Source organism: Sorghum bicolor, chromosome 2, assembly GCF_000003195.3.
Source record: "Sorghum bicolor cultivar BTx623 chromosome 2, Sorghum_bicolor_NCBIv3, whole genome shotgun sequence".
Classification (NCBI taxonomy): Eukaryota; Viridiplantae; Streptophyta; class Magnoliopsida; order Poales; family Poaceae; genus Sorghum; species Sorghum bicolor.
Window position 1 is genome coordinate 60,978,650 of NC_012871.2, and position 24,628 is coordinate 61,003,277.

General features: G+C 41.6%; 4 protein-coding genes across 4 annotated transcripts; 3 read left to right on the plus strand and 1 right to left on the minus strand.

Moving 5' to 3' along the window:
* LOC8081004 (protein transport protein SEC13 homolog B) lies at nt 110-1,881 on the plus strand. Its single transcript, XM_002460237.2, has 2 exons — nt 110-250; nt 648-1,881. Exon 2 carries the CDS (start codon nt 713-715, stop codon nt 1,628-1,630), a length of 918 nt encoding a protein of 305 aa, XP_002460282.2. The 5' UTR covers nt 110-250; nt 648-712; the 3' UTR covers nt 1,631-1,881.
* Nucleotides 2,778-6,254, plus strand: LOC8081005. Its single transcript, XM_021454196.1, has 8 exons — nt 2,778-3,062; nt 4,180-4,231; nt 4,321-4,369; nt 4,872-4,967; nt 5,217-5,270; nt 5,347-5,412; nt 5,640-5,718; nt 5,825-6,254. Exons 1-8 carry the CDS (start codon nt 2,835-2,837, stop codon nt 5,900-5,902), a joined length of 702 nt encoding a protein of 233 aa, XP_021309871.1. The 5' UTR covers nt 2,778-2,834; the 3' UTR covers nt 5,903-6,254.
* LOC8081006 (uncharacterized protein At1g04910) lies at nt 9,860-15,595 on the plus strand. Its single transcript, XM_002460239.2, has 9 exons — nt 9,860-10,663; nt 12,377-12,514; nt 12,604-12,673; nt 12,768-12,838; nt 12,925-13,013; nt 13,120-13,252; nt 13,333-13,565; nt 14,323-14,799; nt 14,961-15,595. Exons 1-9 carry the CDS (start codon nt 10,130-10,132, stop codon nt 15,160-15,162), a joined length of 1,947 nt encoding a protein of 648 aa, XP_002460284.1. The 5' UTR covers nt 9,860-10,129; the 3' UTR covers nt 15,163-15,595.
* Nucleotides 16,749-20,346, minus strand: LOC8081007 (F-box/FBD/LRR-repeat protein At1g13570). Its single transcript, XM_021454661.1, has 4 exons — nt 19,464-20,346; nt 18,601-18,753; nt 18,214-18,493; nt 16,749-17,046 (listed from the first exon to the last, which is right to left on the minus strand). Exons 1-4 carry the CDS (start codon nt 20,304-20,306, stop codon nt 17,027-17,029), a joined length of 1,296 nt encoding a protein of 431 aa, XP_021310336.1. The 5' UTR covers nt 20,307-20,346; the 3' UTR covers nt 16,749-17,026.

Below are 24,628 nucleotides of genomic sequence, written 5' to 3' on the forward strand. Positions count from 1 at the left end.
CCTCTTGAGTATTTTGGGCTGAGCCTCGGGACTGTGCAATGGTCCCAAAACTAACCAGGCCTGGGCCGGGCGGAGCCCAGTCCTTGGAATTGGAACTGGAACTGGGCGATATTTGATCCTCCCCAAACCCCCTGTCTACGCACCGGAGAAGTGATCCTCTCTTCCCACTTCGCTCTCCTGATTCCTGAGCCGCTCCACCTCGTGCTCGTCCCATCTCTTGCATCTAGCCGCGGCGCCGCGCGACCTCGAGGTGAACCTCCTCTGCTCTGCTCTGCTCTCTCTCTCGATCTCTCTCGTACGAGATCTGATTTGTTCCCTGTGGTTCTACGAAATTCTCTAATCAGACCCGCCAGATGCGGATATTCAGATCTGAGATTTGGTAGTGGCATCTTACTTTTCACTTTTCTGTAACAGTAGAAAGTTTCCACATTTAGGGTCTGCAGCTTAAACCTAATGGCGTGGTACCATAGCATCGCTCATAAAAATAGCTAAGCATTTTTCTTATTGGCATTACTGCGTTAGAAGTTTTTGCCAATTTCAGTTCTTGTAGAGATGGATTCTAGTCGTATTTGTTCTCTACTGATTCCTGTTTTTTCAGGAAACACGAATGGAAATTTATATTTTGCTTATGTTTTTTCCCCTACCAGGCAGGAAGGAGAGCCTAGCCTAAGGTCGTAAGATTTGGGCGTCCCAGTTTCAGCCCATTTGCTAGATGCCTCCCCACAACATTGAAACCGGGCACCAGGACGTGGTGCACGATGTCGCCATGGATTACTACGGGAAGCGCATCGCGACGGCCTCCTCGGACAACACCATAAAGATCGTCGGCGTCAGTGGCACCTCGCACCAGCAGCTGGCCACCCTGAGCGGGCACCAGGGGCCGGTCTGGCAGGTTGTGTGGGCACACCCCAAGTTTGGCTCCATGCTCGCGTCCTGCGGCTACGATGGCTGTGTGATCATATGGAAGGAAGGGGGCAGGCCTGACGAGTGGGTTCAGGCTCATACATTCACCGAGCACAAGTCCTCCGTCAACTCCATTGCTTGGGCGCCCCATGAGCTTGGGCTATGCTTGGCGTGTGGTTCTTCTGACGGGAACATTTCGGTGTTTACTGCGCGTGCTGATGGAATTTGGGACACTACACGCATTGATCAGGCGCATCCAGTGGGGGTGACTTCGGTGTCTTGGGCTCCAGCAATGGCCCCTGGCGCTCTGATCACTGCTGGACCTTCTGGTCAGTTTGAGTATGTCCAGAAACTCGCATCTGGTGGCTGTGACAACACTGTTAAAGTATGGAAGCTGCAGAATGGAAGTTGGAGGATGGATTGCTTCCCTGCCCTTCAGATGCACAAGGACTGGGTGAGGGATGTGGCCTGGGCTCCAAACCTCGGCCTTCCAAAGTCTACCATTGCTAGTGCATCTCAGGATGGAACTGTTGTGATCTGGACTGAGGCGAAGGAAGGTGAGCAATGGGTAGGCAGGGTTTTGCATGACTTCAAAACCCCCGTGTGGAGGCTGTCATGGTCGCTTACTGGGAATATTCTGGCTGCTTCTGATGGTAATAACAATGTGACCTTGTGGAAGGAAGCTGTTGATGGTGAGTGGCAGCAAGTGACGACTGTTGAACCATAAGTGTTTGAATTGCTTGGGGGCTATAGTATTGGAATTGTTGATCATTTTCTATTTTGTTTTATGGTACTCATAGTTGCAAAGATATTGCGCTTCACTAACATCAGAGCTGTTTCTTCCTTTCCTCCCTTTCTTTGTATACCATATGCTATTGTATGTCTCTGTTAACCCGTATCTTGCTTGGCAAACATGACTGATGTGATAAGCATGATCTTTTACTGGAATGGAATCGGAAAACCAGTTCTTTTTGCAGTGATTTTTGAGAATGAAACAGCATGCCTTGTGACATATACCGTGTTTTTCTTGTGTAACACCAGATCCCAACCATTGCTGAGCTGACAGTTTGTATGAGAGCAAATTTCTTGTTACTTTGGCTAGAAAGAGTGTATGTAAGGTACTGAATTTTGCTTAGGCCAGGACATGCTCATTCACATCTGTATAGAGAGTCGTGGAATCGGGGATTTAGAATTGACAGAAGTACAACAGTGACAGGGAATACATTATATGCCGTTTTTTTGTGTGTCTTTTCTTATATCTAATTGAGAAAATCATGTTGATTAGCACAGTTACTTTCTGGGTTTATACCAGATTGCTTAGTGCAGATTTATGATCTGTTCTGCTTGCGACGTAAGCGATATTTCTATTCACATTTTCACCATATATAGTCTGCAGAGCCAAGAATGCACTTGTTCTCCAATGCCGATGACTGTTTCCTCCATTAGGCCTTTTTTTTTTTTGATGTTATTGGATTCACCTCAATCCACATATTTTGGGTGAATTGGTTGGAATTTAGTTCAGTTCTACTTCAATTCACCTTACACCCATGTTATTGGTTTGCACCCGTTTACTCTTGGTTTGCACCAGTTTACTCTTTACTGTGTACTTGCATGTGTATGTCCACGATAGGAATTTGTTGGCAGCATTTTTAGACTGTAAAGGGCAAACTACAAAATGCCTATTGACCTGCAATCAAATTTTTTTTGCCAAGGAACTGACACAAATGAAGAACACGAACCGGAGGTGGAACGAGATGTGAATGCTCGAAAGCGACACGAGTCGGTGACAACCGACGGAAAATGAAAAGGCAGCAGCAGCGGCATCCGGACATCCACCAAACAGACCAACAAACTGCAGTCCCTCAGCCATACCAAGCCTAGCCTTTAGCCAACAGAGGCAGAGCCAACCTTCTGTGACCGGGCGCGAAAACATGGCGTTGTCACCGTCCCCGCGCCCCACATCCAGGCTCCGGAGTCCTCCGGCCTCCCCCGCGTCCTGCTCCTTTCCGGTTGTCTCCCTGCGCGGCCTCCTCTCGCTCTCCAGCGCCTCTAGGGTTCTCTCTGTCTCCTTCCGGCATCAACGGCCGCTGGCGTCGACCTTCGCTGGAAGGCCGCTCCTGCTGACGGCTGTGCGGAGCTCCGGAGACCCTGGAGAAGTGGTATATTCTGCTTTCACTGAATTTTAATCAACGAGGGTTTACGGATTTTGTTTTTGGTTGCCTTGATTGGGGGACATTGTTCACAAACTCTTCTTTGAATTTCCCGATGAACTGAAGAACATACGTGCTGTGCGTTTGTATCTGTGTCTAGGATAGGTTGATTCACTCGATTGGATGTGGCGAATCCATTCTAGGCTGAAGCTGTTAGTATTGATGTGGCGAACAATCATAGTATAGGTTGTGCCTTTTGTGGGATGTGGATTTGGACAGTACGGTCTCCCCTGTTTGTCAGTTCAGGAATTGACAGCTGATGCCTTTAGGTTCAGACAGCAATGAGCACATAATACTCCCGGTTGCTACTTGCTAATCATTGGAGCTGATTTATGCGAGATTTATCAGTATGCCCTATGTTCTATACCTGCGCTCATATAGTGTGAAAAGATAGGGATCATTACTCATTAGAGTTGTGCTACTAAAAATGTGGTAGCTAATAGTTGGTGTGGACTTAGGGCCTGTTTAGATCCCTTCAAAATTCCAAAGGTTTTACAAGATTTCCAATCACATCAAATCTTGCGGCACATGCATGGAGCATTAAATATAGTAAAAAATAACTAATTGCACAGTTTGCCTGTAAATCCTGAGACGAATCTTTTGAACCTAGTTAGTCCATGATTGGACACTGTTTGCCAGTGTCAAAATCCAAAAAGTTTTTTGGATCTAAACACGCCCTTACTAGTAATATGGACATGCATGTAGTGAAGCTATAAAAGGATTTTGCAGTGTGACGGGAGTTGAGTCACCCTGGTGCTTGATTGCCAAGGATCATTCTATGTAGGGAAAAGTGTGTCGCAACATGACACTAACCAAATATTTGCAGGCACGTCTGGAATGTGTGTTTCTTTTGTTCTTTATACATTTATGGCATCCTTGGTAAAAGCAAAGTTGATGGAGTACATGCTTGTGTTTGTGTAAACCTGTATGCGAGTTTAATAAACTGTAAACCATCTCACCTGTAAGAGCTTAATTAACGATTAAAAAAACTTGACAATAAGATATTGGTCTTTGTACATCTGAGTGATGTTATCTCAAACTTAGCTGCTCTGCGTTTTGTGGCTAGATCGGTGTGGTTAGTGGTGAAGGAACTGAGCAGACACCTGGAGGCTCCACTGGTATAGTTGTTGTGAGACATGATAGCTTTCTTCATCAGTTTGTATTTCTTCATAGATCAGATTTGATATTTCCTTTTGGTTCTGCACAGGTCCAAGAAAAGATGGAAAAGAGATGGCCAAAAGTTTCTCAACTAAAGAGTATTCACTAACTGTAAACCCAAACACCAATGATGAAATCTGCCATATCCTATCTAGATGTCATGGTATAATTTAATAAGGTCATGAATGTAGAAGCTTATTTTTTGAATTGGAAATTTTGTTGAGTGGAAGTAGATCTTGCTTGAAGAGGCAGAAGACCTCACAGAAGTCAATCCTCTTGGAATTATTAATTTATCATGTTTGAAATAAATATTATCGATGTTTTTGTCAACTTATTATATTGAAATAAAGTTGGCCGAGAGAGCTATTGCTTTAGATGGAAGGTTGGAGTTAAGATCAAAGTTGTAATCTGAAAATAAGAATTATTAGTTAAATGACCACTCTGTATGGTTCTAGATCTATCTTGTTTATACTGACCACTAGGAAATTTGCAAGCCATTCTCATGAATAGTTACATTTGTCCTTGGAATGACATTAGCTTCGCCTTTTCAATTCTGTACTACAAGTGACATTATTGATCATATATTTCTACAACTGCCAGGTTGCTAGAAAAACTAAAGAGATATGGTGTTGCTGGGGTTCTGTCATATGGACTACTTAACACTGTCTACTATGTGACTGCATTTTTATTAGTCTGGTAAGAAATGTATGTATCTGCGAAATCTTAGGCTTAATACTACCTTGTCTGTAATATTTATCTACAGAAGAAACATTTTCTGTTTATAACTTCAAACTGTAAAATGGTTAGTGCTTTGATAATGATAAACAGGCTGCTGGATTCACTTAAGCAGCTGTTCAGGTGGTGAAGTTCCACTAAACAAAACAATTGAACAAGCATTATGAACATTTAGGTGGATAATGTATATCACAATGATCGGCTTTTCAGGTTTTATTTTGCGCCTGCTCCTGGTAGGATGGGTTATGGTGCAGCTGTTGAGAGGTAATGGCTGTAAGTTATTTTTTCTTTTTGCACATTACCTGTTTATACTGTAACATCTTTTTATGTACTAGAGCAGATTCGTTAAACTAATGGCAATGGTCTGGGCTGGCAGTCAAGTTACTAAGATTTTTCGAGCTGGAGGGTGAGTCAAATACCCAAGTACCCAACCTATAAACTCATTTGCTGGTTTGTAATTTGTTTCTCTTATCAGCATAGTAAGTCTAGCTAGAAACAACTTTTCTTTTGCTGGTACATTGAGGAACATCCTGAAGTATATATATTCGTATTTCAAAAAATTGTGGATTACCAGTACAAATCCATTGATTTCTATTCTGAAATGTTACCGTTGTCTGTTATGGTGGATGCCAGGGCCCTTGCTCTGGCTCCTTTTGTTGAGAAAGGGCTGAGATGGTTCACAGTCAAGTTCAACTTCAAGTCAGAAGGGAAGGTAAAATACTAAAGCTTTGTTTATTTTTCCTAATGTGTATCTGTTCATATTTGAGCCAGAGTGGGTATAAACCTTCTTATTTGTCTTTACTCTTGCTACTATGCAGGCTTTTGCGGTGATTGTAGGGTTGTGCTTTGCAGTTGCTGCTCTCATGTTCTTTGGATTAACAATACTTTGGGCATAGAGCATCTGCTTTCCTTACGCATAGTTAGGAATCATGAAGAGATGCTGTGGAATAGAACCTTACTCCAATCAGTAATGCAGTGATCACACTCTACTAAAAAACCTCACCTAATATTTCAGTGTGGTTGTTCATAGCCTGCATGAATATGTATCTTCATTGTTAGTTAGTGATTGCAAACATCTTGAGTATACGTATCCCTGTAAGGTCCTGTTGGACCGTGTGCAGTCATGAGAAATTTTGCAAAACAAAACATGTTTGCTAGTGGAATTTTTCAATCCAAGCTTTGAGATCTGCTAGGAGTAACTTGTAATATTACATATTGAGCTAATCCAAAGATCGATTTCGAGCTCCACTTGATCTCCTCCCCAAATCTGAAGTTTTTCTTTTTCTGTGATTTTCGGAGGGTTTTTTTTTTTTGAGATTTTTCATTCATCGGATTTCTCGAATTTCTGAAAGTCGAGGTTAATCTTGAGTCTTTTTGGTGGATCTCATGGGAATGCACTCTCTTGGATAAGGTGAGGATGCTGTACAAATTTCCTCGCAATCGGTGTTGATTTGAATCTCCTTTGGAAAATTTTTGTGTAGTTCGAGCTGCTCTGTTTGTCCTGTAGCAGTCTGGCACATACTGCTATTCCAGTTTGCAAAGGTTCCTTTCGTTTTTTGTGCTTCTTCAACAACAACCTTGCTATTTGCTTTTCTGTGCAGCTACTCAGATTGTCAGCATTAGAAGCAGCTTGTTGCGCTCCTCACTGTTGTATGTTGAACCGGCGATGCTGTTTCTCTGTTCTGAACTCAATCCTGCAGATTGAGAGCAGCTACAGAATACAGATCAACTGTTGTTCAGCTGCATTGATTTTCAGTCCTTCGTTAAGTTTAAAAACAGCAAAATAGCAGCTTGCTTCACCCCAGTGTTTTTCTCTCACAACAAATCAAATCAACATCAGTGTCAATATAGCTTTATGTTTTCGTCTTGCAGCAGTTGTTCTGTTCCCTGCAGGCTGCAGCAGGATAATTTTTTCAGCAACTCATTTCAGCAGGCAACAGCAACTGGAGCACAGTAGCTGACCGTCAGCTAACAAAGTTGACAATTCACATTCAGACTAGGTGCAGCATCTTGTTCCTGTTTAATTGAGTACCCAATCATTAAGGCTTCCTTCCTGCATTCCAATTGGCTGATATCTAGTACTCCTTTGGTTTCTATTATATTCAGTGCTAGTTCTTTCAGTTGTTAAATGGTTCTGAATTTTACAGCTCAACATCATAACCTTGGTTCAAAGTAGTTTTCTCGGTTCAGTTCAGCGAGGGCTTTCTATCATTTTTGTTTTGCTGCCGCGGTGTTCTAAGGTGTTGTTTAGTTGCAATTTTTTTTTCAAAATAGACATGGTAGCAATTTTGTTTGTATTTGACAGGTAAACTGTACAATTAGTTATTTTTTAATCTATATTTAATGCTCCATACATGTGCTGTAAGATTTGATGTGACGAAGAATCCGAAATATTTTGCAAAATTTCTCATGAGCTAAACAAGACCTAAGCAAGTCCTAATTATTCCTAGGGTCAACATGTCGCGAGTTGTCGTATGACTTTGATAATTAGAAGAGAGATGTGTCGAGTTAAAACTGGAATACAGGCCAAGTTCTATTGAAGAATTTTCATCGGATCCCATTCACTCAAGTCTGGTCGACGTCCTTCAATTAATCGTGGGCATTTACATACTACTCTGTTCATGGAACCTCCCTCTGTGGCTCCACCGCCGAACGTCGTCGAGGCAGCCAGCCAGGCATGCGTTGACCTGGCGGCTTGCTGCCCTCCCGCTGGCCGCTGGCGGCGAGCACGGCGTGGCTGTCCCGGTGCAGTGTGCAGGCAAGCGCGTGCCGCGGAGCCGCTGCCTGTCTGCCTCGCAGGAGTCGCAGCCAACTCTGACTTCGTCAAACGCGGGAAGCAGATCGCACGATGGATTTGCGCCAGGAACGTGTGCGCAGCCGTACCAGCACACGATTTCTGTGGACGCCTACACATTCTCTCCCTGAAGTACGCAAACGCCAGTACATTGTCTCCCGGTTAGGATAAAAACGGAACGGAAATATCCCGAACCGAACCGAACCGCTTTTTATATTTGATTCGATCGAATTCGTATTTTTTTATCCGATTTTATCGTTTTCGCTTTCGTGTTTTAGATGTTTCGTATTTCAAATATAGAAGTAGAAAGCGGTTTTGACATTTTTCGACCGTTTTCTACTTTTAATATGAAATATTTCGAATTCAAAATTTGGTTTAAACCGAATTTAGTTAACTGTAGGGTCACACAGCCCAATTACAGACTACTTACCATGCATTTGCGTTCTTTCTACTAGTGGCTAGTTGTGTTCATGTTAGCTATTAATTGCTTATTCTAGACTTTGTATTTGTGTGTGGGCTATTGTATTAAATACCTAAGACTAAGGAGCATGCACTTTTTAATTATTATATGCACTTGAACTTGATCCTATATATACTTTTAGTCATACACTTGGTACTATATATCGGTATTTTGTATTGAGTTTTCGTATATCGACCGTGTTCGATATAAATCCAATCGAATTAGTCGTTTTCAAAATTCTCGATATTTCGTAAGTTCGTGTTCGTTTTCGTGTCCGACTTTACCGTTTTCGTTTTCGTATTTCAAATGTAAAATTAGAAAACAATTTAGAAGTTTTTCGACCGTTTCCGACCGTTTTCATCCTTACTCCCAGTGGCGACTCGTGAGTCGCGGCCTTGTTGAGTTCAAAAAATTTTGCAAAATTTTTCAGATTCCTCGTCACATCGAATCTTTAGACGCATGCATGGAGTATTAAATATAGATGAAAATAAAAACTAATTGCACAATTTGGTCGAAATTGACGAGACGAATCTTTTGAGCCTAGTTACTCCATGATTGGACAATTTTTGTCAAATACAAACGAAAATGCTACAGTGTCGATTTTGCAAAATTTTTTGGAACTAAACAAGGCCGTAAGAGTTTAAAGGGAAAGGGGTTTTTTCGTTTATATAGTACAAAATGGATAAAAAAAAGGGCTTCGTCAAACAATAATACATACTTCCTCCCTCCGTTGTTTATATGTTTGGCCATCAATTTTAAAGAAATTATATAAGTTTATGACATAAAACTTATATTTTTAGATTCTATTAAAAAAAATCTTATATATATAATATAATTGATTGTTTGTAAGACTATAAAGAGTTTTCGAGATAGATGATTAAAGATAGTAATATTTGATTTAGAATAAAATTAATATAACCATATTTAAAAAACATAGGGAGTAATGGGCAGTGCCGTGCCGGACTCTTGATCAGTCACAGTTCACGAGTTCGGATCCATAACACTGATCCACGTGACGCCCGCTAGATCTCGTCTCCTTTGTACGGCAGCTAGTAAGAACTGCCCCAAATCTGGGTGCTCGTCTCATGCAGCGGTTACATTTACATGGGGGCGCAGCTGAGCTGATCTTTTCCTTTCTCCGGAGTCCGGACAAACAGTTGCTACTGGTGGCTGCCTTTTTTTTTTTGGATGAAAACTGGTTGCTGCCGTTGGTTGGTCGACAAGAGAAAAATTCTCGTGCGACACGACGGCGGCCCAGCGGCGAACCTACGCCGCCAGCGTTTGAGGCCTTGTTTAGTTTTAAAAATGTTTTTATCGTAACATTAAATATATATATAATAACTAATTAGATAATTTATAAATAATTTACTAGACGAATTTTTTAAGATTAATTAGTCTATAATTAAATATTAGTTATCAAATAAAACGAAAATAGCTAAATCTAAAAATGTTCACGAAATAAGCAGGGCCTCAGTTCCATGTCCACCAGCTGAGAGATGAGCAGATCTCATCAAAAAGGAAATGGAAATTTCTGAGATTTCTGCATGCGAACGAGAACGAGCGCCGCCGACGCGTCCAAATGGCAAGGCCGTAATTGCAGCGCCACGTCTGGCCGTTTGTTTCCTTGTGCGTCTCCTCCCTCCCTCCTCCCGTCCCGGTTTTCCACTACGCGGGCTCTCCCGTCGGTCTCCACTCCTCGCTAGTCCTCCAGTCCTCCTCCTCACTTCCCCACCGAGCCGAGCTCCATTAATGGCGCCTCCCCTAATTTTGCCATAAGTGCCGAGACCACGTGGGCTCTGGGAACGAAGGAAAAGCTACTGCCACTTCAGGGGTGGGTTGGCCTCGGAGGCATCCCTGCTCCGCATCCACATGGGGTACCAGCCCATGCACGGCAACGGCGGGACAGCCGGTGCCGGGACATCCGGCTCCGGAGGCGGCGGCGGCGGAGGAGGAGGAGACCACTTGCACCACCACCACCAGCGCCTGCACAGCCCCCGCATGGCCGCCGGCGGGGGCTCCATGACGCGCCGGGCCAGCTCGTTCAAGCGCGGCGCGAGCGGCGAGATCGAGCTCCAGATCGGCTCCCCGCGCTCGCCGAGGTGCGACGGGCTGGGGAGCCCGCCCTCGGACTCCGTGGAGCCGTCCGGTGGCGGCCTCCTCCACCACCACCACCACCAGGGCCAGCAGAACCAGCACCTCCGGTTCCGGCTCTTCAAGCCGCCGGTCGGCTCCGGCGGCAGCGCGGTCGAGGTCGGGCTCGGCCTGGGGATCCGGGAGAGGAGGAAGCTCGGGAACATGCTGTTCCTCGCCTTCTGCTGCGTGTGCTTGCTCCTCGGCGTCGCCAAGATCTTGGCGGGCGGCTGGTTCGCCCTCCCTGGCAATGACAAAGACGCCGATTTGAAGGTACAAACTTATGAATTTTTTCTGCAATAGTAGCTGTTATTATTTGGCATGTTTTCCACCCTCCTGAGTCCTGATCAACAGCTCCAGTCCAGGCGTAGGAGAGTCACTTAAATGTCTTATCCGAACTTGTCATGATGAATAAACATGCTCTCAGGTCTCAGCCTACTTGTTTCCTTGCAAGCTCGGTGGTCTCGTTACAGAAAGCGTCAAGATTTCTGAATTCATTTATCAGATGCCACTTTTCATAGAATTTATGATCATTGGCATTCCCAATTGTAGCAATGCATTTTTCGAGCCTAGTAACTTCCAACTGTAACTTGACTTGGTGGGATTAGAACCGCTACGGTTTAACAGATATCTGATGGGACCTGCATTCTGTTTTGATCCTTTTAGTTTGGATACTATAATAAATTAGTGTATGAGCTAGCTGAGAAATATAAGAGACTGGCCTAGCAAAAATAATCCGGTTTTGGATCTGTTAGGTTGGACCGTTTGAGTTATTTATACTGTCCTATGGAACTTCATTAGATAGGTATCAATGAGAAACTTACACGACAGGTTTGGCAGTTGGCTTACAAAGAGACGCTAGCTCTGGTGTTACGTTACTGGCTATTGGCAGTTGGTTTCTGTAGGCTGTTTGTGCACCTTCGCTTTCTTCTCCCGGATATTTCTATGGTCTCATGTACACACCTTTTATATGTCAATGGTCTTTGTCTTTACTAGCCATAGGTGTGCATATGGTAGTTAATACTAGGGGTGCAAATTGTCGTAAGATAGCTACCGTGATTCTCGGCTTCGGATTCAAATACGGATAGTGTCAGCTGTGTCGGATAGGATACAAATTGATATCGATATCATATATGCGATTTGAGTATCCGGATACAGATACGGTACCGGATACTGAATATCAGAACTCAGATATGGATGAATCTGAACTCTAAACGGATTTGAACTTGGATATGGTCGGAAATATCCGTACCATTTGCACCCCTAGTTAATACGATTAATCTCTGTGCTTATTGCTGGGGCTTATACATAAGAACTCCTTACTGTGTACTGCTATATCAAAACTGCAACCTTCTTATTGCTTCTCACCATTGACTAGAGCAGTGCCCTTATCTCTTTATTTAATATACCAATTAGCTGAGGCTTGACTTCCCTACACAGGATTTGATCAATGACCATTTTCAGAAATTTCTCTTCCGAGTTTTTCTAGAGTCGCCTCTGTTATGGCTAAAGTTATACAAAGATTGTTTGGTCTAGGCAGAGAACATGCTTGTAGCATGAGGACAAGTCCTCCAATTGTGAGGCTACCAACCTGGGCTCAAACCCTGGTTCACACAAAAAGGCTCTTTGCTATGTTCCCCAAAAGCGTGTGTTTGTGGCAACAACGTCCCAGTACTGGTAAGAGCAAGCTTTCAGGTGCCTTTTCTCCTGTCTCGACCTTTGAAGCAATGCCTTCAGGGTGTCTTTGCCCCTTGGTTGAGCTTTTTTAGCAATAGTTTCTTTCCAATCATGTTTTATTTTTGTGTATGCCCTGAGCAGGCTGAGCTTATCACATTGTTTCAGCATTTCATGAAGTTTATGTAGCCTGGATTTTTTTTTATAGTTAATCCAAAACTACTGTATGGTCTCGATAATGAATTTAAGAATCAGAAGGTTTGATACTATACTATTATAATGCAAATTGGCTGCATCTGTACATGTTTCTAGGATCTCTCTGTCTCCTTCTCTGGTGAGAAAGTGCATCAAGTTGATCATCACTTCGTATACATGGGAGGAAAAGAAAGTGACAGGACTTTGATGACTCTGGAATCTAACATCGATGGAAGAGAAGACACTGTGGCTGAGGCTAGTAGTATACCTCTTCCTAGACCTATGCTTTCGTTGGCCATGATTTATGGAAGTTAACTTTTTTTTTTGGTTGGTGCTTCATGTAGGCCTCTGATGTCTGGTCTCAGCCAAACAGTACAAATTTCAGACAATGCATTGTTTCAAACTCTCATAAAAGTAAGTTAGTTTGTATGTCAGTAATATATCTAGTCTTTCTTCTGGCCTTTCTTAAGTCTTAACATAATTTAGTCTCTTGGTCTTAATTTTGTAGAGCAAGATTCTCATACGAATGGTTACATTATCATAAACGCAAATGGAGGTTTGAATCAAATGAGATTTGGGGTGCGACTACTATTGTATAGATCAGTTTTAGGTTACTATCTGTATTTGATGGCTGATATCTGATGGCACTGCTTTTCACATTGTAGATATGTGATATGGTTGCTGTTGCTAAGATCCTGAAGGCAACTCTGGTTCTTCCTTCACTCGATCATACATCCTACTGGGGAGATGACAGGTTGGGATCTTCAGCAGCAACCTTCTTATCTCTAAATCTCAAATCCACTATAGACTTGTCAATCAATGCAATCATTGCACTCATTCTCGGTTCTTCATTTCACTAGTGAATTTAAGGACCTTTTCAACTGGAGGCACTTCATTGAGTCACTGAAAGAAGACATTGATATTGTTGAAACACTTCCCCCTGAATACAGCGACATTGAACCTTTGGCTAAAGCTCCGATATCTTGGTCCAAGGTTGAAGTCTGAAACTCGATATCTGTGAATAGTTTACATTGATATATGATGCAAGCACTCAGTATTTTTTTTATGGGCAGGTGCATTATTACAGAGATGAAATCCTCCCCCTTCTGAAGAAACACAAAGTCATTTACTTTACACATACAGATTCTCGCCTTGCTAACAATGGCCTTCCTAGTTATATTCAGAAATTAAGATGCCGAGTTAACTACAGATCTTTGAAATATTCTCATACAATTGAAGATCTTGGTAATACCCTAGTTTCAAGGATGCGTCAGGATGGAAGCCCATATCTTGCTCTCCATCTAAGGCAAGATCCTTTATCTAAGGATGCTTCTGTCTGTTTTTTTTTTGGGTTATTTTTGTGCCTGATTAGTGCAGTCAGTTTGTTTTATTTCTTAATTGTGAATCTCCATTTAGCTGTTGTTTTATATTTGTAACAATATGAGGATTGAAATATTAGTTTCTCTATCTCCAAAATATTAAACGATAAATCTTGCATTGCATGGACAGGACTACATAAATCGTTTTACTATATCAAAGATAGCACAAATAGAATTATTATCTTGTCTCTTTAAAGAGAAGACAACTGAGGTTGGAATTGGAATCAAAAGATGATGTGGATCTCATTGTAATCTTTTTATAGATAAAGTGAATTGCCTATAGAGTATATGATGGATGATCTTAAACAGGCCTGATGCTCGACAGATATTTTATGAAATCGTCTTCTCAAGCAAAGTTGAATTTCATGAATCATTAAATTAGTCTAAAAAATTGTTTTGAAATTTTAGCCATAAGTTCTTGGAACTACAGCAGGAATAAATCTACAAAACTATGGTACCAAATATCCAAAGTTTGTTTAGCTAGTCTAGCAAAGCAGAATTCTTACTTGAAATCCTTAAGTAACCATACTAACATCTTATCACTGAACTCTCTAGCTGCACCTTCTAGTACATTAAGCTAAATCATGCATTAACATATTGTTGTAATCTTGCACAAAGTAATCTGCAGACACATTTCAGGCTTTGCTCATTTGATTAATTTGTGTCAGTTTTGATGTCTTTCAGGTACGAGAAGGATATGTTAGCTTTTACTGGTTGCAGCCATAACTTGACATCAGAAGAAGAGGAGGAACTGCGTAAAATGCGTTATGAAGTCAGTCACTGGAAAGAGAAAGAAATCAATGCTACTGAGAGAAGAAGCCTTGGTGGCTGTCCTTTGACACCAAGGGAAACTTCATTTTTACTCAAAGGATTGGGTTTCACTCGTAACACCAGAATTTACTTGGTTGCTGGTGAAACTTTTGGCAATGGAAGTATGAATGCTCTGAAGGACGATTTTCCCAACATTTATTCTCATTCTACACTGGCAACAGAAGAGGAACTTGCACCCTTCAAAAACCATCAGAATATGCTTGCTGGTCTTGATTACATCGTGGCTCTTCAGAGTGATGTCTTTATGTACACTTATGATGGAAATATGGCAAAAGCTGTACAAGGCCATCGTCGTTTTGAGAACTTCAGAAAGACTATTAACCCAGACAGGTAATACATTAAAGTATTAAACTGTTAGATGGATAACTTGTTATGGTCAATTTCATTTTCCGCCGAATGAACATGAAGCCTTGTGATTTGTGTTGTAGACATGTGGTCATCCACTTGTTCCTCCTTTTCTTTTTCTGAATATCTGATTCTTTGTCCTGCAGGATGAGTTTTGTGAACCTGATAGATGAATTTGATGAAGGAAGAGTGCCCTGGGATACATTCAGCTCAGAAGTGAAAAGATTACACAAAGATAGAATAGGTGCTCCATATTTTAGGGAGCCTGGAGAATTCCCAAAGCTAGAAGAGTCTTTCTTTGCGAATCCCTTGCCTGACTGTATATGTGAGAAACATAGTGAAGAATGAAGATGCAGGTGTGCTGATGGTTGTTAACCCGCGCCTCTCAAGTCAGAAAATATACTGCCTGCCAGATGGTACTTACACTGTTGTTGAGTCATGATCAGTGAATTCATTCCAATGAATACAGCACTGCTGAGACATTAGTTTCAGCTTCAGCCCTTATTGGAGTTCACAGTATGGACAATGGACGTTCTGCAATGGGCATGACTGTTAATCAGTTTTCGCACGACTGTAGTATGTGAGTGGCTATGCCTATGATGGCTATGACATTTGCTGCAATTGGTACATAGAAGGTACATACACTGGAGGACATTATGCAGAGGGCTTATAATTTTCCACAGTTTTTTTTTTGTACTTGATTATTTGTAACCAGATTGCAGAATTGCACAACTAGATTTGCAAATATAATGGTATATACATTCCCAGTGGTAGTCATTCAGAATGGAGCTACAAATTTTGATTGTGCATTCAGCCCTAGTTTATATACTCGAGCCCTAGTATCCATATATCCGACTAATTACATGAAATTGGTCTTGCATTCTCCACACACACCACTGTCGTCCTAAATTGATTGGGTGTGCTTGGTAGCTTGCGGACCCGAACTGATTTGGTAGTATGTCGTGGTTGGCATGGTGCTGGTGCCTGGTGGAGGTGGGTGCTCACTCTCTTATGCACACAGCACACTCATATCCAAGTTGAGTTGGCGTGTGCCTCGGCTAGGGTGCTGTGCTTGGTGTCATGGTGTGGTGTGACAGATAATTGTTCCCCAAAATTACTAGTTACACATTTCTTTCAAATAAAAAAGAAAAAAATGATACTGTTCATACACTTTCGTGTCGCTAGTATGTTGCAGTACCTTTTTCTACGTACCTAATATTTTTCCAACCGTTCGATCTCTCAATAGACGGTTTATATTTTTTTTGGACCACCGTAAATCTCATGAGGTTTAGCAGAGTGAAACTGTTTTTTTTTTTTTTTGGATTTGGCTTCGACTTTGTAGAAAAAATGCTGAAAGTCGTCACTTTTTTTTTCCAAAAAACACCACTAATATCGGAAGGATGATAGTGAAGTGTACTAAATGAGCTTGCCTATTGGGTGGGCAGTTTGAAGGGATAAAAACAAATAACATAGGTGGAATCTGATAGGCAGTAGCCGATTTCACTGGATGCAGATAACTGAGTCACGATATAGAGGGGTTTCTCATGGAAGCGAAGGTACAGCTACTGCTAGGGTTCAACGTTCAGGAGTCCATCAGTTTGATATCCTATTTACAGACCCAGCCAGGCAGACACCAACCCAAAACACCAAATCCATGATGCGGTGATTAATTTAGTGCAAGTCTGCATACTGTTTAACGTCTGAAAATGAAAGGTAAACCCCACATAGGTGCTGGAATGAGTATAATGAAGATAGGTCGTCGTATGAGAGAGACCAATGCCTTCAAGACTGGGTTTCAGCTTCAGTTGTCTGATAAAAGTTGAAAATGCATAGGCTGCCCTCTTCAGAGTGCCTGACAGCACGTGGCTAGCAAAACGTTATGGCGCTCAACTAAGCAAGAGGATAACATACCTCGCCTACTCAGGCCAAGTCTGTAACAGTATGGTACTACTTCAATTGCATAGAGCTGTCTCGAATCTCATAAAAAAACATCAGTGTAGTGCGACATAACCTTATCACAGCCAAATAGCACATCAATTTGTTTCAAAATAAAATACTACAAAAACTACGAAATAATTGGAGAAACTACTTTCTGCATCTTTCTTGTTTGAAATTCTGACGTCCAAAAACTACTTCAGACAAAAAAAGGGGGCACCGTCTCATTCGAGTGAACTGATTTTACACAATTCTACTAATGAACAGAAGACGCCATCTAATAATTTCCAGCTGCACCTGCATGAACAAAGACAACGGTTTAATTCTACACCATCACAGCAACATAAAGCAGACATGAAATAAAACGTACAGATTGCTACTGCATTTCTACATCTACACACTGATAAACATCCAGAATTTAGATGCATTATGCTAAGTATGAATCCCTGAATCTGATTTCCCATTCACCGGCTTCTTTAACAAAATGTTTTTGTAACACCCCGCGTCCAAAAACTGCTTATATGGCCGAGCTCCGCACGTGGAGCAGTCGTGTATACGCGTAGCACCTAGCTTATACTTTCATCCTCGCTTCATGTAAAAGGATTAACCCGAAGGTGCTATGTTTGGAACAACAAGGCTTATAAGTTGGCTCTCACACTTCTAGGCTACCAAGGTCGGGCTAGGGTGTTACATTCACCCCACCCTTATGGGTGACGGCCAACAACACAACTACTACACTACAGGCTTCTGTCGGCAGCTCACCACATATCTGTGGCAGATGTCCAGGACCACCCCTCTACAGGCAACGTGCAGCAAGGGTTGATGCTACGAATACCATCTGTAACACCCCGCGTCCAAAAACTGTTTATATGGCCGAGCTCCACACGTGGAACAGGCCTGCATACGCGTAGCACTTCGCTTACACTTTCATCCTCGCTTCATGTAAAAGAGTTAACCCGGAGGTGCTATGTTTGGAACAAGACTTATAAGCTGGCCCTCACCCTCCTAGACTATCAAGGTGGTACTAAATCCACCAACTACAACTCCACAAAGCCACTTGGACCACGTGGACCAATAACACAACTACTACAGACTTCTAGTGGGCTGGGGTGTTATAGTTTTAGTTTTATCCACATAGATCGAAATAGAAATAAAGAAGCAAAGCACACAAAATAGCTGTGATCATTTTGTCAAGAATATCTTATCTTGCATTGCAACCATGGTCAGGTTCTTCATGGAGGCACAAAAAACTTCAGCACAAGTCTGTTATTAACTTATTAGTCACATTTCTTCAGCAAAAACTCCTGGGGCTAACTAATTACTCTTGCTTGTACTATAGTCAAAAGTATATAATAAGCACTGCTAACTTTCAGAAAACGAAATATGAGACGGAAATCCATTTGGTTCAAACAAAACATAAAATATGTAATTGTGCAAAAAAAAATGAAGTTCCTAATATCTTACCTTTAAACAGAACCTGAGCTTGAGCTGAAGCTTTTCCACATGTTACTAGCTCATGCAATGGATCCACATGAGATACTAAGCAATCATCATGATGACTGATGCATAACGTACGAAGAAGCCTCGCTTTAGAAAGAATGAGCTTCATAAAAGACATTTCATTTGGAAGCCAATTGATACCAGTCATCTCCAGAATTTGAAGATTGGCACACATGCCATCTGCCCACTGTGCATCTAGGAACTCTCCATTTAGCTCAATTTTCTGCACTTCACCGTCATAGATCTTCACAAATGGATGTAGAAAGGGGTAGTTAGTCGAAAGCAGCAAGGCAACCATCTAAGTTCAAACATTGTAGGTATGAATATCTGAAAGGTAGTATTCAGCATTACCCGTATTTTAAGTTTTTCAAGATTCGGCATACTCTTTAGCAAGCAAAACACTAACAAAATGGGGGGCAGTTCACAGAAGTGCATGAACAATTTCAGGCTCTTCAAGTTGTCAAAGGTGCATGGAAGGGTCTCCAGTATCTTAATCCCATTTACCTGGAAAATAAAACGAAAGAATATAATATCAGAAAACTGAAGCTAGAATACAGGACATCAATCAGAAGTCATGGATGAGTTTCACTTATTTTTTCAGGAAGTGGGCACAGGCCGTAGAAGTAAGGTAGTGACAGATACAATCAAACATAGTTTCTGTTTGAAAGAAATCTTTCATATTGTTTACATTTTTAAGCCACGTTTTATTACACCTGAAGAACAATATGATTGGGCCACAGCCCACAGGTGCAAACAGAGGCGAGCCCTTTTTCAAGGAATATATGATCAATTTATAAGTTTCCAAAGGTTCACTACACTTCAAAAACCATACATATAAGTTTAAATAGCAACACAGAAGGGATTAAAATGCAGTAGCTCAAAAGTCCTAAACTAGACTACAGCTAGAAGAATAGTAATGCTATGCTTTTTTTTTCAAATACTGGTAGAAACCCATTTCCTAGAACAGTACATCAGCCTCAAGTATACACAAAAGTAATACAACTAAGTGACTAACACAAGGAACACAATTAGGCACTAAGCCACTAACTTCTTGCGAATATGCCCAGCCCATATGAGGTGTGACACATAATTACTGTTCAATCATTTCCCATTGTGACGTAGTATAAGGCAATTTTCGTCAGCTTCTATTTCGATCCAGCCAAACTAGAGATGTGGAAGAGATAAAATGCATAGTTGGGAAGAACAGCATATACCGGTGCATAAAACATGCAGAGCCTAAGCTTCCTGACTTGAACGAGCCCAGCAAAAAAATTGGCGAAATCTCGGTCACCAACATACTCCCACAAATCGATGACAGCAGAGTGCAGGCATGGCAACTCTGCGAAATTCCAGCCATAATCGATATTTGAGCAAATTGTTATGTGCCGCAGATTGGGTGCCCGGATCTCCCATTCAATGAAGTCGTCTCCCTCGATGCAGACTTCGCATAGTATCAGCTTCTCGAGCAATGGGGATGTCTCAACGATCTCCTCCAGTTGGTACTCCCCGTTCTGCTGGAACGTCACATTGGCAAGGCTTAGCACTTTAAGGTCCGGAAAGCCCTCGAAGTCTGGGGGTAGCGGCGGGATGTGGCACGCGAAGAGGTCGACGGAGATGAGGCGGCGCCAAGAGAAGACGGTGGAATGAAGGGAGAAGAACTCGTAGGGTGGTTCCGGACTGAGGTAGAGAGCCTCGACGCCGCCGCGGCGGGATAGGAGGAGGAGCCAGTCGTCTAGGCGGCGGGCGGAGAGATCGTCGAGGTAGACGTGGAAGCGCCGGACGCGGCCGGGGCAGCGGGGGAGGACGCAGTCGACGGCCCAGAGCGCCTGCTTGACGGAGGGGATGTAGATGTCGATGGAGGGGAGCGTCTCCCAGCGGCGGCGCCAGGCGCGACAGAGTACGGAGGTTCGGACGACGTCGCGGAGGTCGAGGCGGGCGAGGACCTCGTCCAGGACCTCCTGGGGCAGGGAGAGCAGAGCGTCGGCGTCCACCGCACCCACCGGCATGGCCGAGGAATCAGAAATCGGGCGCTTCTTGCGAGGGCGGCGCGGAGCCATTTCGTCGGCAATGTGCGATGCCGCCGTTCGGTGTGGAGGATTTGGTGGAGATGGGTTTCGCCTTTCGCGGGGTAAGGAGCGCGGGTTATGTAGTAGCACCGTGGCGGGAAGCCAGGACCAAATGGCGCGAAATAAAATTTATGTATACTGCCTCCATCCATAAAAAATATCTCAAACTTTTTTACCCCCTCCGTTTAAAATTAAAATTCATTAAAAATCTTCAAGACAAAGTATCTCAAGTTTAATCAAAATTACGAAGAAAATTACAAATATTTATGGCATCAAATAAGGATATTATTGAATAAAAATATAATTAATAAAGAATCTAATAATAATTAGTTGATATCATAAATGTTATTGTCTTATTATATAAATTTGTTTAAATTGAAAATACTTTGATTCTTTAAGATTTTTGGAATGATTTGTAATTTGAAATGGAGATAGTATTTGACTAGTGGCATACCACATGCATGTTTCTATGGTAAGACATGTCTTGATAGATAAAGAAAAGAAGTGCTTCAAATGATACAACAATTAAGAAATTATATGTATAACCATGAATAAAATCAAATCCATAACATCTTATAATATGAATATTTGGCACTTTTTTGCACCAGGAATAGATTTTACACATTCCTACAAAAGCCAATAGATTTCCACCTAATCTGAATACATCAAGATCAATATTCAAATTTGATAATTAAAGATCAAGTCACACTATCAGTGACCCCATGTGTCCAGCGAGAACTCCTCGTCGTCCACAGGTGCTGTTGAGGAAGCTGTCGAGCAATAATTGGTTTGCGTGGTGCTGATCGTAAAGTTAATTTTGCCCTTAAGGTATATATGCATTCACTCTCTCATCCATTGGATTCGTTTTAAAAAGTGTGCAAACACACTATCTCAATGTGAAACTGCTTTGAGATGTGTGTTTGCACACTTCTCAAAACGAATACAATGGGTAGGAGAGTGAGGGCATGTGCCCTTAAGGACAAAAAACCGCCTCTATCTGAATTCTTGTGGAATGTGAGAGGGATTAGATCTTTCTTCTTGAGTTGTGCTCGGTTATTGGGGATTATATCTTCCTTCTCGAGTTGTGCTCCGATTATTGGGTGTTTCCCAAACTTTTAAGGTCTGAGATTATGCTCCTATATAGAAAAGAAACAAAGTCAGAGTTTTGAATACTTTTGGTCCATACCTATTTTCAATAAAAATATACAATAGCTCAATAAAATTAGGGTTTTGAATATTTTTGGCCCATACTTCTTTTCAATAAAAATATATAATAACTCATTGAACTTTTCTTAAATACCTATAAAAGGTTTGCACATATTTATATTAACTAGGAGATAGTTCTTACATGACGCGGGACCCTTGAGCGATTACTCACAAACTAGACAACGTAGCTTGCATGCTCCAGCATCAAGCCATTGGTTGGCTATGTGCTTGACGATAGCTAGCACTTGCGGGACTATGGAGGAGTTTTGTTGGAAGCATCGCGCATTTTGCTTCTTCCAGAATTCCCATGCCACTAGTGCAAAGAGTGTGTTGGCTCCCTATGTGCTGCCATTCCATCGCAGTCTCCACGAGTTCTACCATTGTAGGACAGAATCCCCACCAATCTATGATGCATCGGCACTGAGCATAGTTAGGATGTTCCACCAAACCTGTCGAGAGAAGGAACGCGACGTGACAATATGGTCGATGGACTCTGGCTCTTGATCGCACAGGAAGCAGTGGTCCGGAGTGTCAAATAGCTCTGAATTCCTCAGCCTCACATTAAATCCACACTAGATCCTCAAATGGAAGAAACATGAATGACCCAACGAGATTATAATCAGCAGCAAATGAAGAGAAAATAACATTGAGCTAGTAAATCATCTACAGACGACAAGTCCATGTCCTTAAGAAAGGATTAGCTCATATAAAAGTAACTACCCGGACTATCATAGGACCATCCAATGATCCAAGGGATCAATTTTAGTAGGAATCAATGATACACTATACACAAGGAAATAAAAGTCCACAAGGAGAGACACGTGCTAGGCAATCTTTCTTTCGTCAATGTACGCAGGTAATTAAATGCAAATTTAGATTTAATTACATCATGTTTCTTAAAAATGGATGATTTACATATAGATGCATGTATTACTTTATGTTGATTTTCATGATCGTAGAGGTCCGTTGTCTTATAGAAAAATTAATAGATTAGATGACTCTCATTATCAATAATGATGTTAAGAGTCTACTAAATTAATAGCCAAAGAATTTCTAGTATTCATCTTCTTTTTTAGGGGGTTTCATGAGGATTATTGTGGAGGCTCGACAGATACTTCTATTTAGAATTTCTAGCTTATATTGTGTAAAATAGTAAAGGATCTGAATACCCCATCATTATCCCTGCGAGAAAATTTTGTATTGTGTAAACACTATAAGTAACACAAGTACCTCTAGCCTCATGTGGCAGATCTTTAGGTACCTTCCAAGTGAGAATTTATAATTCCTTATCAAAATTGGTGAATGGAAGTAGGAGAAATTAGCTGCAAATCTAATTATATCTTTAATTTATTCGCTCCATGTAACATGAGTTAGCTTCCTGATGCGTGCATAGTTCTTATATAGAAATACTAATATGGCGGATTAAGGGATCCTCCAATTGGAAATGTAGCAGAATGCATAAGTCATTAGAAGGAATTATAATAAACAAATAGATATAAGGTAGGTCGAACAAATGCAAGATGTCTTCATCAATAAAAACAGTACAATTTCGTATGTAGGAATAGCACAGAAACTCTCTCAAAAAAAAAAATAGCACAGAAACTTACTTTGATGAAATGAAATCATTCGCATTCGCAACCATCCTGCAAGGAATAAGCATGATCAGAATATCATCAGTAAACTTTGAAAAAGGTAAAAATGAACATGAGTCAACATGAACCTACAAAATTATGTTTCGCCAAGAAGAACATCTACTGCTATATGCCGCAACAGAAAACACATATCACTGTCTCTTCAGAGCTTATTTGTCACTAAAATGGAAATGCCGCTAACCACCATTATTCTCACTCATAAAAAAAAGTCGAGTTAGACAACCTGGAGCTAAAACATGTCCAAATAAAGAAAGTTGCATCTAGACACTATTAGATTTTTTTCGATCAATACCTAAACACTATTGGATAATTGGTTTGTGCAAGGCTTTGCAGTCTTATATGTCTAGAGCAAGACATATAAACCTATCGTTAGCATGAACACGTTGAACCGATCAGGCCACATGCAATGCAAGCGACCATCAAGATGACTTCCGTTGCTTTTCAATCTACTGAAACCAAGCAAACATTTGCCCCGACAGCGACAGCAATAATAGTTGTTGAATCAATTCGTGGTTGGCTTGGTGCCTGCCTGCCCGGTGGAGCTGTGGTGCTCCGTGTTCACTCTCTTCATGGTTCGGTTTTTTTTAGATAATATCTTCATGGTTCATGCACACTCTCCAAGTCGAGTTGGCGTGTGCCTCGGCTAGGATACTGTGCTTGGTGTCATGGTGTGACAGAGATAATTGTTCCCCCAAAATTACTAGTTACCCATTATTTCTTTCATATAAAAAAGAAAAAATGGTACTGATCACACACTTTTTTTGAACGCAAACTGATCACACACTTTTTCGTAGTGACACCACCCATTTAGTATGTTCACCTTTTTAAGCACCTTATATTTTCCGACAGTTCGATCTCTCTCAATAAACGGTTTATCTTTGGCACTTGGCAGAGTGAAACAGTGATTAGTCTATTTTTTGATTTGGCTTCAACTTGTGCAAAAATTGATGAAATTAAAGTCGTAACATTAAAAAAAAAAACCGCTAATATCTCACAAGGATGATTGTAAAGTGTACTACTTGAGGTTGGGTGGAAATGCTCTCGCGTAAGGCTTGAGCAAGATTGTGGACAGTTTGAATTAAAAAAACGAATAATATAGGTGGAATCAATAAGCCGATTTCACGGGATGCAGATAACTGAGTCACGTAGGTAGAATCAATAAGCCGATCCGATTTCACGGGATGCATATAACTGAGTCACGGTACAGAGGAGTTTGCCATGGAGACGAAGCTGCAACTACTGCTACTCGACAAGGGTTCACCGTTCAGGAATTCTTTTTTTTTTTGAAAAGAACTGGCAGGAGCTCTGCCTTTCAATTAAGATAGGAAGAAAGGAAAAGGAGTTTATGTACAGCAGTTCCCCCTCCTCCCAAAGAAACCGGGGGAAAGAAAAGCAAAATACAAAACCACTTAAAACGATTATACGCTCCAAATTTGGGCCCTCCTCCACTGTAGG